Source organism: Lygodium microphyllum, chromosome 9 (genome assembly GCF_053477565.2).
Source record: "Lygodium microphyllum isolate KBCC chromosome 9, Lygodium_microphyllum_v1.1.10, whole genome shotgun sequence".
Lineage (NCBI taxonomy): Eukaryota > Viridiplantae > Streptophyta > Polypodiopsida > Schizaeales > Lygodiaceae > Lygodium > Lygodium microphyllum.
The window spans coordinates 19,145,365-19,160,708 of record NC_141143.1 but is presented as its reverse complement, the minus strand read 5'-3'; the positions used below and the strand labels follow the sequence as shown (position 1 = coordinate 19,160,708).

The window sequence follows — 15,344 nt, the reverse complement described above, 5'->3', positions numbered from 1 at the left end:
AGGATCAAGGTGCAGCTGAGATTCAGTAGACAATGTGAGAGTGAGAGACAGAGTGAAGTACGACACCCAAGAGGAGAATAGACTGAAAGAGTGTAACCAGAAAGTACAAAGTACAACCCTTAAACCTTAGGGTTGTAGGGGGTGTTCACACCCGACACACACTAAGTGCCCATAAGTGTGTAACATAAGCACATAAGACAATAAGACTATAAGTTTGGGGGAAAAAACCTCTCCTACCGAGAGTAAAAAGTGCCCCAGTGTCCTACTGATCACCGACACTCCCATATGAGCGTAGGCGTAAGTGAGGCGTGAGTCAAATACCCAACAAGAGCACCGGTAGATATGATAGAGTTGCTCTTGGCACAAGCGGCCCATTTCTACCAATGTACGGAGTCTCGCCTCTCAGCCTGGTTGATAGATGCCCTAGTGGTACCACCAGGCACATCCATCACCCCCATGGTCGACCGAGGGCTACCATGGGGAAATGGAGTTTACCATCCAAGCCGGCAGCGAAGCGTATCCACATACCTCATAGCTCCTCTTCTTCATCAACAGCTTGCACACCGATTGTTCGGTCAGTCACAGGTCTCCCCATGAGTTTACACCTTGCATCCTAGAATGTGAATAGCCTCCACTATAGTGGGGCACATGGTCCTAGGAAATGATTGTTCGGCAGGAGCTGCAGCCTGCCCTTGCCGAACGGATCCACATCTTACTTCTACAAGAGCACAAGCTCAATCCCACCCAGGCCCAGCGGGTAGGGAAGGTACTCCCGGGCAGCTCGCACACTTACTGGGAGCACGCCATCCATGCCCACAGCAGGAGCAGAGGCGTTTGCACCTCTGTTGGCCCAAGTCTCACTGCCTGTGTACGAGACCACGGGAGATAGTGGCAAGGAGGGTTCTATGGATCAGATTGGACATTGATGACTCATGCCTTGGAGTCCTCAATGTCTATGCCCCTACTGAGGTTAGGGCACGCAGCAAATTCTAGGTGGAGATCGCGGATGGACTCCCAGAGGTGGACTCCTGGATCGTTGTAGGAGACTTCAACAACCTGGAGGCTTTAGAGGACCAACAGGGCAGAAGCAGAAACTACCAGGGCATGGCTAGGGAGGAGCAGGAGGCATGGGAGGTCTTCCTACTGGCAGTAGGAGCACGTGATGCCTGGAGAGATCTTGCCTTCCACAGGAGGGAGAGGTCGCTTGATTTCTCTTGGGGATACAGGTGGCTAAGTGGAGTCCTACTGGAGTGGTTGGACAGTCTATGTGGAAGAGTGGGGATGCTCTCGTGGAGGCCAGATTTGGCAGTTGGCAGGCACCACGCTGTCCGATCATTGCCCAATTCTCCTGACACTTGATCCCCCAACATCTGCCCTAGACACACGATCCTGTCGGATCCCTGACTCGATCTATAGGAGGGAGGGGATGACGAGACAGATTGAGCGGATTTGGACCAGCAAGTGGAGCAGGAGGGACCGGATCGCAGAGGAGGTTGCAGAGGTCCTATCCAAGTCAAGCAATATCTGCCAAGAGGCAGCCATACAGGCCAAGCACCATAGCTGGGAGGAGGAGAGAGCACTCCGGCGGGACCTTGCAACCACGCAGAGATTATTATAGGAAGCACCAGGGGATCCCACCCTCCACGCACAAGAGGTGTGTCTACAAGCAACCATTGCTAGCCTAGAGGACAGGCGCTCGGAGTTCTCTTTCCGCACCTCAGCAGCTTTCAAGGCGCGGAAGGGGGACATGATGTGCAAGGAGTTTTTCCAGATGCACCAGCCTCACATCTCAGGAGAGCAGATACGTAGCCTTCGAGATCAATATGGGAGGACTCGCTCTAGCCCAGACGAGGTGATAGAGATTGCCACCGACTACTACAAATACCTTTTCCAATAGGAGACAGCCTCAGCTAGAGGACAGGGATGTAGACAGTAGGTTTGGGATCACATCCCGTTCCTCGTCATCACAGAGGAGATGGGACGCTCCCTCCTAGCCTCCTTCACAGAGAAGGAACTAGAGGAGGCTTTCCATACACAGGACGGGCAGAAATGCCCGAGAGAGGATGGCCTCTCTAAGGCCTTCTTCACTACCTACCAGGAGGTGGTGAAGGACCCCCTATTGATGGCTTTCCAAGAGATTTTCACTTCAGAACAGATGCCAGGGAGTCTTTCGACAGGCCTTATCAATCTTCTCCCCAAAGGGGGAGACCGGTTGCAGCTTTCCCAGTGGAGACTGATCACCTTATTGTCAATGGCCTATAAGGCACTAGCAAAGATGATTGGTAGGCGACTATGCCCCGTGCTTCCAAACATCATCCATGACACACAGACAGGCTTTGTCAAGGATAGGAGCATCCTAGACAATGTATTCACCTTCTTTGAGGCAACAGAGTGGACTCAGCACAGTGGGCAAAGACTGGCCATACTACTCTTGGATTTCGAGAAAGCTTATGACAGGGTGGACTCGAATTTCCTAGAGGGCACTATAGTGAGGTTGAGTTTCCCCCAGGCTTGGATTCGTAGGGTCTCCATACTTTACAGATCGGCCACCAACAGGGTTCTCATAGGTGGTGGACGAGGGGAGGAGTTTTGGCTAGAGAGATTGGTCCGACAGGGCTGCCCCCTGGCCCCGTACATGTTCCTACTCTTTGCAGAGGCGATGTCTCACTTCCTCAGGTCACGTGTGAGCAGATTAAGTGGCCTCCGACTTCCCGTGAGAGAAGACTGAGTTGTTAGACTCAGAGTATGCAGATGATACAACACTCTACATAAAGGACGAGGAGTTGATGCTGGAGAGACCGAGACTGACTCTTGAGATGTTCTGTTTTGCAGCGGAAGCAAAAATCAACTGGCAAAAGTCGGTTGGTTTCCTCATCACAGACCCGAACTCTAGCATGAAGTGGGGCATCCACCTAGGATATAGATGGGTGAGCAAAGGAGCAAACCGTCCGTTACCTAGGGTTCTAGGTGGGACTCATGGCATCGGTCAAAGGGAGGGCTTGGGATCATAGACCCAAAGCATCAAAGCATGGCCCTCTTGGGCAAGCTAGTTGTCCGCAGCCTCACACCACAAGGGCAGACTTGGAAGGTCCTATTGCAAAAGGGTCTTTAGGATTGTAGACCAAGGCTTGGCAGTGAGTGGAGGACGTCCCTGAGATGGATCTTCACATCGGCCCAAATCACCCCCCCCCCTAGATCACCTTTCCTACGCAACTTGCTCCCCGCGCGTGGCAAGGCCTCCGTAAGGCCCTAATCCAAAGCCCCCCAGGCTGCCAGGAGGAGATAGACCATTAGCCGGTGATCTGAAACCCTCAGGTCAAAGATCGGAAAGGGGCACAGATTGGCGAGCGCCCCCACATCCACGGCTGGTTGGGAGGCTCGCCTAGCTCCTACCATCAAGACATGGCGGGAGGTGTACAAGATGGTGAACGAGGAGGTACTGTAGCGAGTATCAGGCTGCCAAAGAGGAGTGGAGCTGAGGAGAAGGGAGATAGACGCAGCAATACCTCAAGAGTGGCTTGCTCCCTCGATACGAGAGCCGACAGAGCCCGAGGAGGTATGGGCCACTAGGTTTTCACCGCCAAGTATCCCCCTACAGGTGGCAGGTAGAGTGGGCAGCGCTCCACCTGAGACCTTTACCGTACAAGAGGGGTGGCGTCTGGCTCTTGATAGAGGGCAACAAGATGAGGGGATAGATATCCTTTCACAGGGGAGAATCCGGGTGATTGGCCTTCAAGGGAAGGCATGGCGGCTGGACCCCTTTGTCTTCTGGCAAGAGCTCAAGGAGTAGCACCTCTGGATCTGGGAGGGCAGGCCACTTGATGAGCTGGAGTGGGATCCGAGAGAGTGGCAATGGCTGGCCACTGCGGTCGCCAAGAAGCTACCAAGGTTCCTCGAGTACACTGCCAGGATTGGCCAACACGCACTGATGCAAGAGGATATGAATTGGGCACCGTCACGTAGCAGGCACTCGGTGGAACACAACATCATAGAGCCTTTCCAACGAACCTTCTGGCGCCCCCTATGGGATAGTTGGAGGCCGAGGAGGGTATCGTATTTCTTATGGCTGGTGGCACATGGAGGCTTGGCGGTGGGAAGTTGGCTTGCCCAGATGCAAGAGGAGGGAGGTTGTAAGCACTGCACACAGCAGCCTCTGGAAAACCCAAAGCATTGCCTTTGGTCGTATAAGGGGGCACAGCTTGTGTGAAGAGGAGCATGCCACATCCTTCGCCGTATAGCACCCAACCTTGGATGTATCTCATAGGGAGCTTTCTACTAGCAGGCAGTCAGCCAGGGCCGTCACCTTCTGTATAAGGCCGGGATGCAAGACGATATTCATTATCGAGGTAGGGTCGTGCACAATGGTCGGTTTGGAGGCTCTACCCATCTGACAAGTACTAGAGTTCACAGTAGACCACTCTGAGGTATGGAAGATCATAGGAAGTCTTACTGGTTGGCATATCTGGAAGGCGCAGTGTCAGGAGGCTTTCGGCGGAGAGAGACTTTCAATACACACGACCTTAGCAGAGCTCTACACCTCCATCATCCACTCCCTCCGCAGCAGATGGGATCAGGCGCAGGGCAAGTCCAGGGCTCATTAGGAGCTTTGATGTCATTTCATGCGCACTTGGGACGGCCAGGACCTATTTTTCGTGATGCAGGTAGGCAACCCCAAATGGCGATACACCCCCCTACCCCCCTCCATGGCTTCTTACCCCCATCCCCCCTAGACCACCTTGAGAGGCTTGTATACATGATGTATTTGTGACTTTCATCAGCTCCAACTAATCTATTGAGCATGAGCACTCCATTGTAATCAATTTTTTTGAGTAATATAATCAGCCACATTTTACTTGCAAAAAAAATGTATCGACAGATGTAAAGACAAGCCTCCATCTTTGGTCCTAGAACCATCCGAGACTTAGGCTACATGAGGAAAAATCCTTTGGTCATGGTCGGGAAGAGAAGAAACCAATAAAGCTTAAGCTAGTTATGCAAAGGCTAGTCAAATGGAGACATAAAAAGAAATAGCATTCACATTTGTATTGGGTCCTAGCGTGAAAAGCACTTCATTGCCATCTTCTAGTGGACAAAGGGGCTCATTGCAAAACGCAAGTATCCATATAAAGCAAGCTATATCAGATGCAACTAGAGAGCTCATACAGGTATTTATTCAATATGCCATTCTTTTCAACATGGCTTCCACACAACACTAGAAGAGGACTATCAAGGTAGTTAGCCACAAATGGGAAAATCCCTTAGTTCACACATTGTGCATATGAGAGCTAAAAAGGGAAAAGGCATCTGTAGAGGCTTGATTGGAACACTTGAAGGGAGCTTAAGTCAAATATGAATGCATGATTTTATGTGATGGGTAGTTGGACATTCATAAAAGGAATATGAATATTCATTTTGAGTCTTCATGTAAATACATCATATTCATTAAGGCCATCAATGGGTCTACCTTAGGTCTTATCATCATGGGAGCTTTTAATTTGGTGTACACGAGATCATCATGGGCATAGGGGTCCAAAATGTGGTGCAAGTGGTAACAAATAATAGAAGCAATTGTGTGGCTATGAGATGCATACTTCAAGATGAGCTTCCTAGCATCACATTAACTCCGTGAGTGCCTCTTTAATCACCAACATATTTTGCGCCACTAACACACTTGAGCTACTCAAGTCCTCTACTACAAGATTTGCTTATACATTTATTGAATTAAAGAGGCTTGTATGAGTCCTTCCAAATTTGATACAGGCCATTGCATGTCAAGAGTGGCTCACTAAGGAGTGTTAAGAGTCTCCAAAAGCTCTCACATTTAGTATTGTCTCTTATCCTATATTTCATCAATCTTATCATCTCTTGTATGTGAGCTCCGTCAGAGTGTGACAAAGATATAGGAGCTCTGACTGTTTCAACCCATTCTATTTGTGTGCATTTCTTTTTCAGTGAGTTTAAGGTGAGTTCACACTAGCACCAGCCTTGGGATTTGTGCCAATATTTTCGCATCTATGACAGCCAGTGCCAAAAGCCAAAGGCCACCTCCCGGCCCACTCCTTGATGCTGCAGAAGTCAAGACACATCACCTTCAACCTAGCTCACTTGGTGAAGCAGGGAAAAAAGAGATTGAGAAAACGAGCAGCCCATCATCTACAAGTGCTTCCAACCTCCACGTGGCTGCATGCTCTCCAACATGTAAAAGTCTCCGTCTCCTGTAGTCAACAACTCATCTTCACTTTGTATATCATGCCACACTATCATACGTTACTATTGTGCCACCGAAGCTATCTCCGATTTCCTCCATAATATCCGCCCTCAGGCTCCTCATTATACCCAAGTCACCTCTGTCGTGTTAGCATTGGTTGACAGCCCACGCGCCCAAAAAGCACTACATCATCAATCACTCACTACACCATCAGCTAAATTTTTCATTAAACCTTATTCTCCTAAAGTTAAACCTTTGCTTGTAAGGGGCATTTTAAAAATGAGATACATACTTTTTATTTCAAGCCAAATTTTTCGCACATTCACCTTGGCGAGTTTGGGGCTTTTTAAATCTAAGCCTGCTGCCATTAAATCAAAGCCTCTGATGACACAATGAAAGTCAATCGGATCCTTTACCTTCTCCATCGAACATAAAATGACCCACCAAGAGTCCAATACTTAGCAACACCATTGCAAGCAAGCAATATCCTCAACGTCAAGGGGGGTTCCCATTAAAAATTTAAAATCATCAAATTTTTCTAAACTTTCAAAAAATAAAAATGTAAATGAAACTAGAAGATTGGCCATGATTTTCAGCTTTAGGAGGACATCAAATTGTCTATCTCTTGGTCTAGTGTCTCTTCCCAAATGGGAGAGATTAACTAGAGCTCACCCAATGGCACTCAATTACCTTATAGTCAATGGCTTATAAGGCATTGTCAAAGATGATTAGTAGCAAACTTTAACCCACATCCTTCCATACATCATATATGATAGACAGATAGGCTTTGTCCAAGATTTGGAGCATCTTGGTCAACATTTTCACCTTCTTCAAGGCTATAGAGCAAGCCCAACATAGTGAGCAAAGGTTATCAAAAGATGACATACCAGCAAGACAATAGGGTTTGCAGGGAGGAACACGGAGTGAACTCGCCGCTCGGCAAACATGGAGAAGAGAAGAGAAGAGAGAAGGAACTCTGATGAATGGAATGATGTTGTTTTGAATCATGGAGTGAATGTGATACAAGGGAACAAGGGTGCCGTAGCACAAGGAAGATGATGAAGACAGCCACGAACCACGAACCACAATGTCCTCCCGAAGGGGTGTGAGGGTAGTGAAGAGGCTAGAGAGAAGAGATGATGGACTGAATGAATCAACCGTAAAGAATGAGTGAGAGAGTGACCTATAAATAGGCACATTCAGTCTAGGATGGCGCCCTTTTTTGGGGCTGCAAACCCTAAATGCAAATCGCAAAAATGCAAAAACGCAAACTGCGGGTGAAGGGTGAAAGGTTTCTCAACAAAGGTTGTAGTGCATCTTGTGGACTTTGAGAAGGCCTATGGCATGGTGGCCTAGGATTTCTTGGAGGGCATCATGGCTTGGCTTGGCTTTCCCTAGTAGTGGATCAGTGGGGTCTCAGCACTTTACAGGTAAGCTAACAACCAAGTGACTATAGGGCAAGGAAAGGTGCAAAGTTCTGCCAAGAGTGATCAGTTAGACAAGGTTGCCCCCTTTCTCCTTACCTCTTCTTGCTCTTCACAAATGCAATGTCCTACTTCCTCCTAACAAGATCAATGGTATGAGGGGCCTCAGGTTGTCAATGCCGACATATGTCACAAGGACGTGTTTTTCCAAGTTCATCATAGGGCTTTTCTTTGTTTCCCTTTCTCCTAACCATTGTCACGTTTGGCAATAAATATATCGAGCTATTTTACTAATCTCAAGTGCGCTTAATGTTTTGGGTGAAGGAGAGAGGACTAAAAAAAGGCCCTGCGGGACTGGTGAGATGCACCTTTAGATCATTTTCTGTTGTAAACACACAACCAATAAGGACATAAGAGGGGATAACTCAACAAGATATTTGGAGCAAAGGCCAAGAATAAGGAGATGCACCTAAAGATAGACTTCTAAGTTCTGTGGTTTGAAGTTAGATGTCAAAGACTCCACTGAAGTAAAATATAAACAATATAAATAACATAATATGATGTAAATGCTGCTACTACCACCGCAAATAGAGATGCAGCATGTTCTCCAGTAATGCAATATAAAGCTGTGTACGATCGTGGCAATAAGGGGATGTCTCAAAGTGAAGCAAAATGAAACACACGTACAAAGCCTGAATATAGCAAAGCAGCTAACAAAAAAAGAACAAGAATGAAATTAAAGCAGCCATTCAATTGCATTGGCTCAACAGAACCACAAAAAACTGTTTATCTAAATGTATATATGAGCCTTGTGATGGAGCTCTACTGAATAGACACCAAAGTATTTATTAAGGGTCACAAAATCATAGCCAATCTTTTGTGTGCATGTACACTTGAAGCACACATAGCAAGGGTGTGTAATCCCCTAGTGGCACAATTATAAGGCTTCAGCATATCTCCTTGGAACAAATAAGCAACAAAATTTATCTATCGATTTCACTTTAGCACCATGACCTCACCACCCCCAGACCATTACATATACACTCTTGTTAAACAAAAGGAATTGAAGGGAGGATGATGCTGCTACTACCACCACAGATAGAGATGCAGCACGTTTCTCCAGTAATGCAAAGCAAAGCTATGTCAAATTGTGGCAATAAGAGGCACTCTCAAAGTGAAGCAAAATCAACACAGGTATAAAGTGTGAATATTGCAAAGAAGCTGGCAGACAAAAAAGGAATGAAATCAAAGCAGCAATCCAATTGCATTAACTCAACTGAACCACCAAAAAGCATTATGCAAAAATCAATTAATCCCATCTATCTATAACCCTTGTATTGGAGCTCTATAGAATAGACGCCCAGGTATAAGGCTCACAAATTCATAACCAATCTTTTGTGTGCATGTAAACTTGGAGCCCATAGAATAAGAGTGTGTGATCCCATAAGCATTATGAAGAAAGAAAGCTATATGTAATGATATACTCAGCTCAAGTTCAATGCAATAAGGTGATGTTTATCAAGCTTCCTATGAATCAAGCTCTCTCAAGTTATAGGGCTAACTTGTAAAAATAACAATCTATACAAAAGGAAACCTCAAGGAGATGCCACACACGATTAAGTTGCTACACACACACATGCAGTTGCTTTTTGTTAACCACAGTTTTTTAAGTTCAAACAATGTGAAAGATACTCATAGGTTACAATAAAGAAGAAGGGGAAAAGAAAGAAGTGCAGCTGGTCTATCTCTTCAGTCACTGACAGTCATATAGGATTAATCTGTAAACACACGCTTCAGCACATACGTGCATGAACAAATAAAGATTCCATACATACAGATACACAAGAAAAGCAGATGCACATACACAGCATGATTACAAGCTTCACACCCTGTGCATGCACATGTCAAAACACAACATGGGAATGGATGCACCTAATAGAAATATCCATATTGTGGCTCAACCCAACCTGATAACAGCGAAGATGTGGATCAAAGGACACCCAGTAGAAAATAAGACCATCCTCAGATAGGGCAGTGCTATGAGTGGTGCCAGCTGCTATCGCAACAACATGAAGACGCTCTGCTTGATGAAATTTTAAAGGCATCATACCACCCTTTCTTGTGTTCCTTGCAATCAGTACTCGCTTTGGCATTACCATTTTGTATCCCCACGTAAAGACCTATGGAACATTAAACAATCCATCATTTGAATAAGAATTTTGATAAGCACTTTACAAATGGAAAACCCACCTATGGACCATCCAAATACAATCTACAGTAGACTGAGTAAAAGTATATTTTGTGTAGACTAAACTGTTGCTCCATTAACTTTCAAATAGCTTACCTCCCCCTCTGAGCCTAAAACCACTGTATGGTATTTCGCTGCTGATACAGCTGAAAAGTTCTTTCCCTTCAAGTACTCCACTGCTCTGGGAATTGGATTTGAAGCAGAATTGGATGTCCCATAGCCAAGCTGCCCTTCCCTATTACAACCCCACGTGAAAACTTCTCCAACATCAGTTAGAACAGCAGTGTGTTTGTTAGCAGCTGCAACTGCCACCACTTTGGATTTCAAGGATGTAACCCGCCGAGGAGTTGCCTGAGTATCAACAGACGTATAGCCAAGCTGTCCCTCTATTGACACATACATAGCCAAAACAACAAAAAAATGAAATCCGAAAAACTAGTGAAATATCATCCATCAAAAAGTGAAACTAAAGCAAGTCTTTACAGAGAGCGTGATGATCTACCTGATTAACCAGCAATAACAGCAAGCAATTATTTAACAAACAAATAAAATTGACACTTTGCCAATTATGAGAGACAGCCAACACACAATTGGCCCCAAAACTGGTGCCCCTTGTGGCATTTCTTTAAGTTGTATTCTACAATACTAGTACAATTGAGATTTGACTTGCATCCCCAAGAAGAGAATGTTGAAAACAGCCACCTAAGGATGAACGAGAGAGAAATGAGAGAATGAACAGTAGACAATGTGTGAGAGCTGAAAACAGAAAGTGTACTTGTTAGACTGAAAGATAATGGAATGAAACTACAACTTAGGTCTAAGGTAGACCTAACCCATAATTCAACTGGAGTCAACTAACTCTAGTACTAACTCTAAATGTAGTCACACAACTTGTTACTTTACTTGTGTTCACATTGCAAACTAATAACTAAAACATTGGGTACTATCCATAGAATTGGCAAATTCTAACACCCCCCCTACAATGCCAATGTGATGGAAGTACAAGAACATCAATCACCAAAGGGTAGCAAGATCAAGGACTTTCGAAAAGCCTCAAACTTCTCTCAAGGTAGTGCTTTGGTGAAAATGTCAGCAACATTTTCCTATGTAGAAACATACATCAAACTGATCTCTCCTGTATAGCATCTCTCTCTGACATAATGGTAATGTACCTCAATGCGTTTCATGCGGACATGAAACATAGGATTTCATGCAGCCGCAATAGCACTCTGACTATTAGAAAGAATGGGTGTAGGACCCTCCAATGAAATCTGTAGATTAGACAACAAACTATGCAGCCATACACATTCCATTGTTGCTATGAAGGCTGCCCTATACTTAGCCTCATAAGTCAAAGGTAGCCACTGTAGGTTGTTTCTTCCTTAGCTACAATGCATTAGCAACCCAAAAAGAAACAATGTCCACTAGTAGGCTGCCTAGTGTCTAAATCCAATCTAAATCATTGGAAGCTTGTAGGTGCAAGTCTCCCCCCTCGGAAATTAATAATGCATATGACTACATACCTTGCAAATATCTGAAGATCCGCTTAACAGCTTGCTAATGCATTGTCTGTGGGTTGTGCATAAACCTTGTCACCTAGGATATTGCATGTTGTATGTCAAGACGTGTCACAAAGATAGATAAGACGGCTAGCCAATAGCCTAGTTCTAAATTGCAACATCAAACATCTCTCTTTACCATCATGCATAGACGGCTTTAGCACTAGCTCCATAGGAGTACACAGAGATTTGCAACTTTGTATATTAAACCTATGCAAGAGCTTATCCACATACTGCGATTGCAACATGATAATACCATGCTGATTTTGGGTGAATTGAATTCCCAAATAGTAGTGTCTTTGAAATCTGCAATTTTATGCTCATTTGGTCCAGTAAGTAGCATATCGTCTACATGCAGAATGATTACTAGCAAGTCCCCCCACCCTGTTGAGCTAAAAACGCATTAGCTTGACTTAAAGACCCCCAAAACATGCTTAATTAATGAAGAAAACCTTTTATTTTAAAAAGAAACACAATCCTAGAGAGTTAGTGTCCCATATGCAAAACCCTAATTTGGGTGCCCCAAACTTTCTATAAACAGGCATGCAGCCCACCACTCTCCCTTAATCTCGTTTTTGTAGATTTCAGGTCTTTCAACTTGCTATCCACACTCCAAACGTAGAAGACATCACGGTCCAAGCTGGCCATTGTTGTCTACAACAGTCTAGCGCCTGTTTCCAGCCTACCACACACTGTTCGGAGCTGATCTCAGCCTATTGACTACTCGTGCTAGTTTTCCTTCTTGTTACTAACCTGCCACATCATCAACCAGCTTGCGCTTACTATCTAGAGCTGCCGCCTTCACAGTTTTCTCTCCTCAGCTGCCACCTTCTCCTGCAAACTGTTGGCCAGCCTTTGTTGACTACATTTGGTAGTTTTCTGTCTCTTGTAGCTGTCACCCAGCCTAAATAGGCTGTGTTTTGCTGTTTTCTCTCTCCTCACCTGCCTTTTTAGTCTTTCTTGCTCCTCACTTGCGTTTTTAGTCTTTCTCTCTCCTGCACTGTTGTCTGCATCAAATCTAGCCCTCCTTGGCTGCATTTGTTGGTATTCGATACTCGGAGGCTGCCTTGCTGCGTTTTAAGATCCATTCGAAGTACGACTCACTCTCCAGCACATTACCCCTACCTTAATCCTTGAGATACAAGAGGTTGTTATACAATATTCACTCTCTGCATAGTGTGTTTGTTGCATGAGCATTGTATATTCACTATTATCTGTGTTCATTCTCTGAATTACCCTAACTCTAGTTGTGTTCTATATTATCAATTTGTGCTTTGTCATACGATTAGTAGTATGTTTTGGTGTTTAGAGCATCTCATCACATGGTATCAGAGCCAAGTTCTCTTTGAGAAACCTTGGACATGATCAGAGAGCTCATACGCAAAAGCAATAACAACAGAAGGTTCAAATGACTTTGAATACCCACACACCACTCCAGAATCCGTACCAAGTATGTCAAGAAGAGAGCAAGAGTAGACCTCCCAGCTTGCCCCTGCTAGATCTAGCATGGGTGGAGAAACTTTGGACTACCATGAGTCCATCAACAATAGGAGATTTCTGTGAGAGTGCCCAACGGAAGAAGAAACACGAACACGGAGGAGAGACAGAGAGAAAGCAGAGAATGAAGGAAGAAGATCCGCACTGACTGAAATGGATGCTGAATACTCTGAAATGGACTGATCAGTCCCTGCACACAGCCCGGAGCGTCAGTGAGGGCACCAGATCAGGCTGGGAACAAGGGCAGAAACGATGCCGGAGTGGGAGAGGAGAGAGAGTGCACTGAATCTGAAGGACAGAATAAGGACTGATGGGGGGGGCTGCTATAAATAGTCCCCCAGCCCTAAAACTGGCCGCCAGCCCTAAAACTCGCCGACTGGCCCTAATCTGGCCGACTGGCACAAAAAGCAGCCAATAAAGGCTGACTGCCACCCGAGAAGGGAATGCACACAAAAATCAGCAACACATAAACTGGCAGAGCTCCTCTGTCTCCTGCCAGACTCTGATAGGAGCTCACAACCAGGAGATGACAGACTGAGAATGAAATAGAGCAGGCTAACACCCCCTCTCAGATCTTGGGAGGGTCTGAAGACCTAACAACCGCTTGTGATGAAGCAAAGAAGCCTGAGGCAAAGGCTTCATGAAGAGATCAGCCGCATTGTCCGCCGTGGGACAATAGGCCACCGCCAGCTCCGAATCCACGATCCGCTCTCGAACATAGTGATACTGAACCTCAATGTGCTTCGTGCGAGCATGAAACACCAGGTTCTTGGCCAGAGCAAGGGCACTCTGGTTGTCCACACACAGCTCCGTAGGTCCTGTCTGGGAAAAGCCAATCTCCGCCATCAAGCGATGGAGCCAAATTGCCTCCATAGCAGTCGAACATAAGGCCCAATACTCGGCCTCTGTAGAAGAAAGTGCCACAGTAGGCTACTTCTTGCTGCTCCAAGAGACAGCACTAGATCCAAGGGTGAAAGCATAACCTGTAGTGGATCATCTCGAACCCACATCACCTGCCCAATCAGAATCACTCCATCCAGAAAGAGTAATCCCATCTCCATACATGATCCCATAGGATCGAGTCCCCTGTAAATACCGAAGAACACGCAAGGCTGCCCTCCAGTGATCCTGTGTAGGAGTCTTCATAAAAGAAGACAACAAAGCCACCACAAAAGAGATATCCGGCCTAGTGTAAATAAGCCAGATAAGAGAGCCACCAAGGCACCGGTAGCGAGTGGCATCTGTAAGGGGGACTCCATCTGCCAAAATCTTGGACTCAGGGTCCATGGGGCATGAAATAGGCCGACTCTCGGCCACACCAAACTCCGAAAGAAGCTCGGAGATGTACCTATGCTGCGAGATAAAAATGCCCTGTGCCATCTGATAGATCTCCAAACCAAGAAAGAAGTGAAGGATCCCTAGATCCATCATGTCAAACTCCTGCCGTAGAATAGCCCGAGTATGCTCCACCTGCTAAGTGTCACTCCCTGTAATAATAAGATCATCTACATACAAGATAAGCAAAACACAAAGAGAACCCACAACCCTAAAGTAGAGGTTGGGGTCATGATCGGAGCGCCGAAAACCACTCTGTAGAAAGAAGCGGTCAATCCGCTGGTACCAAGCACGAGGAGCCTGCTTCAAGCCATAAAGGGCCTTCCGCAGCCTGTAGACATGATCCTCCTTCCCCTGCACAAGAGAGCCAGGAGGCTGTGAAACATAGATCTCCTCCTCAAGGACGCCATTCAGAAAGGCTTACTTGATGTCCATCTGATAAACAGGCCAACGGTGGTGAGTTGCAAGAGCCAAAATAACTCGAATGGTAGACATCCGAGCTGTAGAAGCAAAAGTCTCAAAGTAGTCCAAACCTGCTCTCTGTGCAAAACCCTTGGCAACAAGCCTAGCTTTGTGCTTGTCCAAGGAGCCATCTACAAGATACTTGGTCTTAAAGACCCATTTCACACCTATCACCTTCCGTGTCTTGGGACGTGGTGCAAGCTCCCAAGTATGGTTCCGCTCAAATGGAATCGAGCTCTACCTGCATAGCCTATCTCCAAATATCCTATGCAAGAGCCTCCTCCACTATGGAAGGCTCTGAATCTTGAAAAATCTGAGACATAAGAGCATAGTTCACACAGAGTGAACTATCCCGCTGGGCTTGTAAGCGGGTGGATCTGCGTGGACCTGTAGAAGAAGCAGGAAAGTGAGTAACACCTGAATCCTGCATAAGCCGGCGATACCACAAAGGAAATCTAAGAGACTCCTCCTGCTGCGAGGGAGACCGAGTAGTCTCCGGAACCTGTAAAGCACCTGTCTCTGAGAGGGACTCCCCCTCACCAAGGGAAGGTAGATCCTCCTCATCTGAAGAAGCCTCCCCATTAGATGGCGGTGGATTCCTAGAAGACTCC

General features: G+C 46.1%; 1 protein-coding gene across 3 annotated transcripts in view; it reads right to left on the bottom strand.

Moving 5' to 3' along the window:
* LOC148030835 (ankyrin repeat family protein / regulator of chromosome condensation (RCC1) family protein) overlaps nt 1–15,344 on the bottom strand; it is a 79,331-nt gene that overhangs the window by 32,641 nt on the left and 31,346 nt on the right. For all 3 annotated transcript variants that reach the window (XM_087684364.1, XM_087684363.1, XM_087684365.1), the window contains exons 6-7: nt 9,977–10,266; nt 9,600–9,812 (exon numbers count right to left, since the gene is read on the bottom strand). In XM_087684364.1, coding sequence (XP_087540490.1) covers nt 9,600–9,812; nt 9,977–10,266 — 503 coding nt within the window. The remainder of the gene's footprint in view (nt 1–9,599; nt 9,813–9,976; nt 10,267–15,344) is intronic.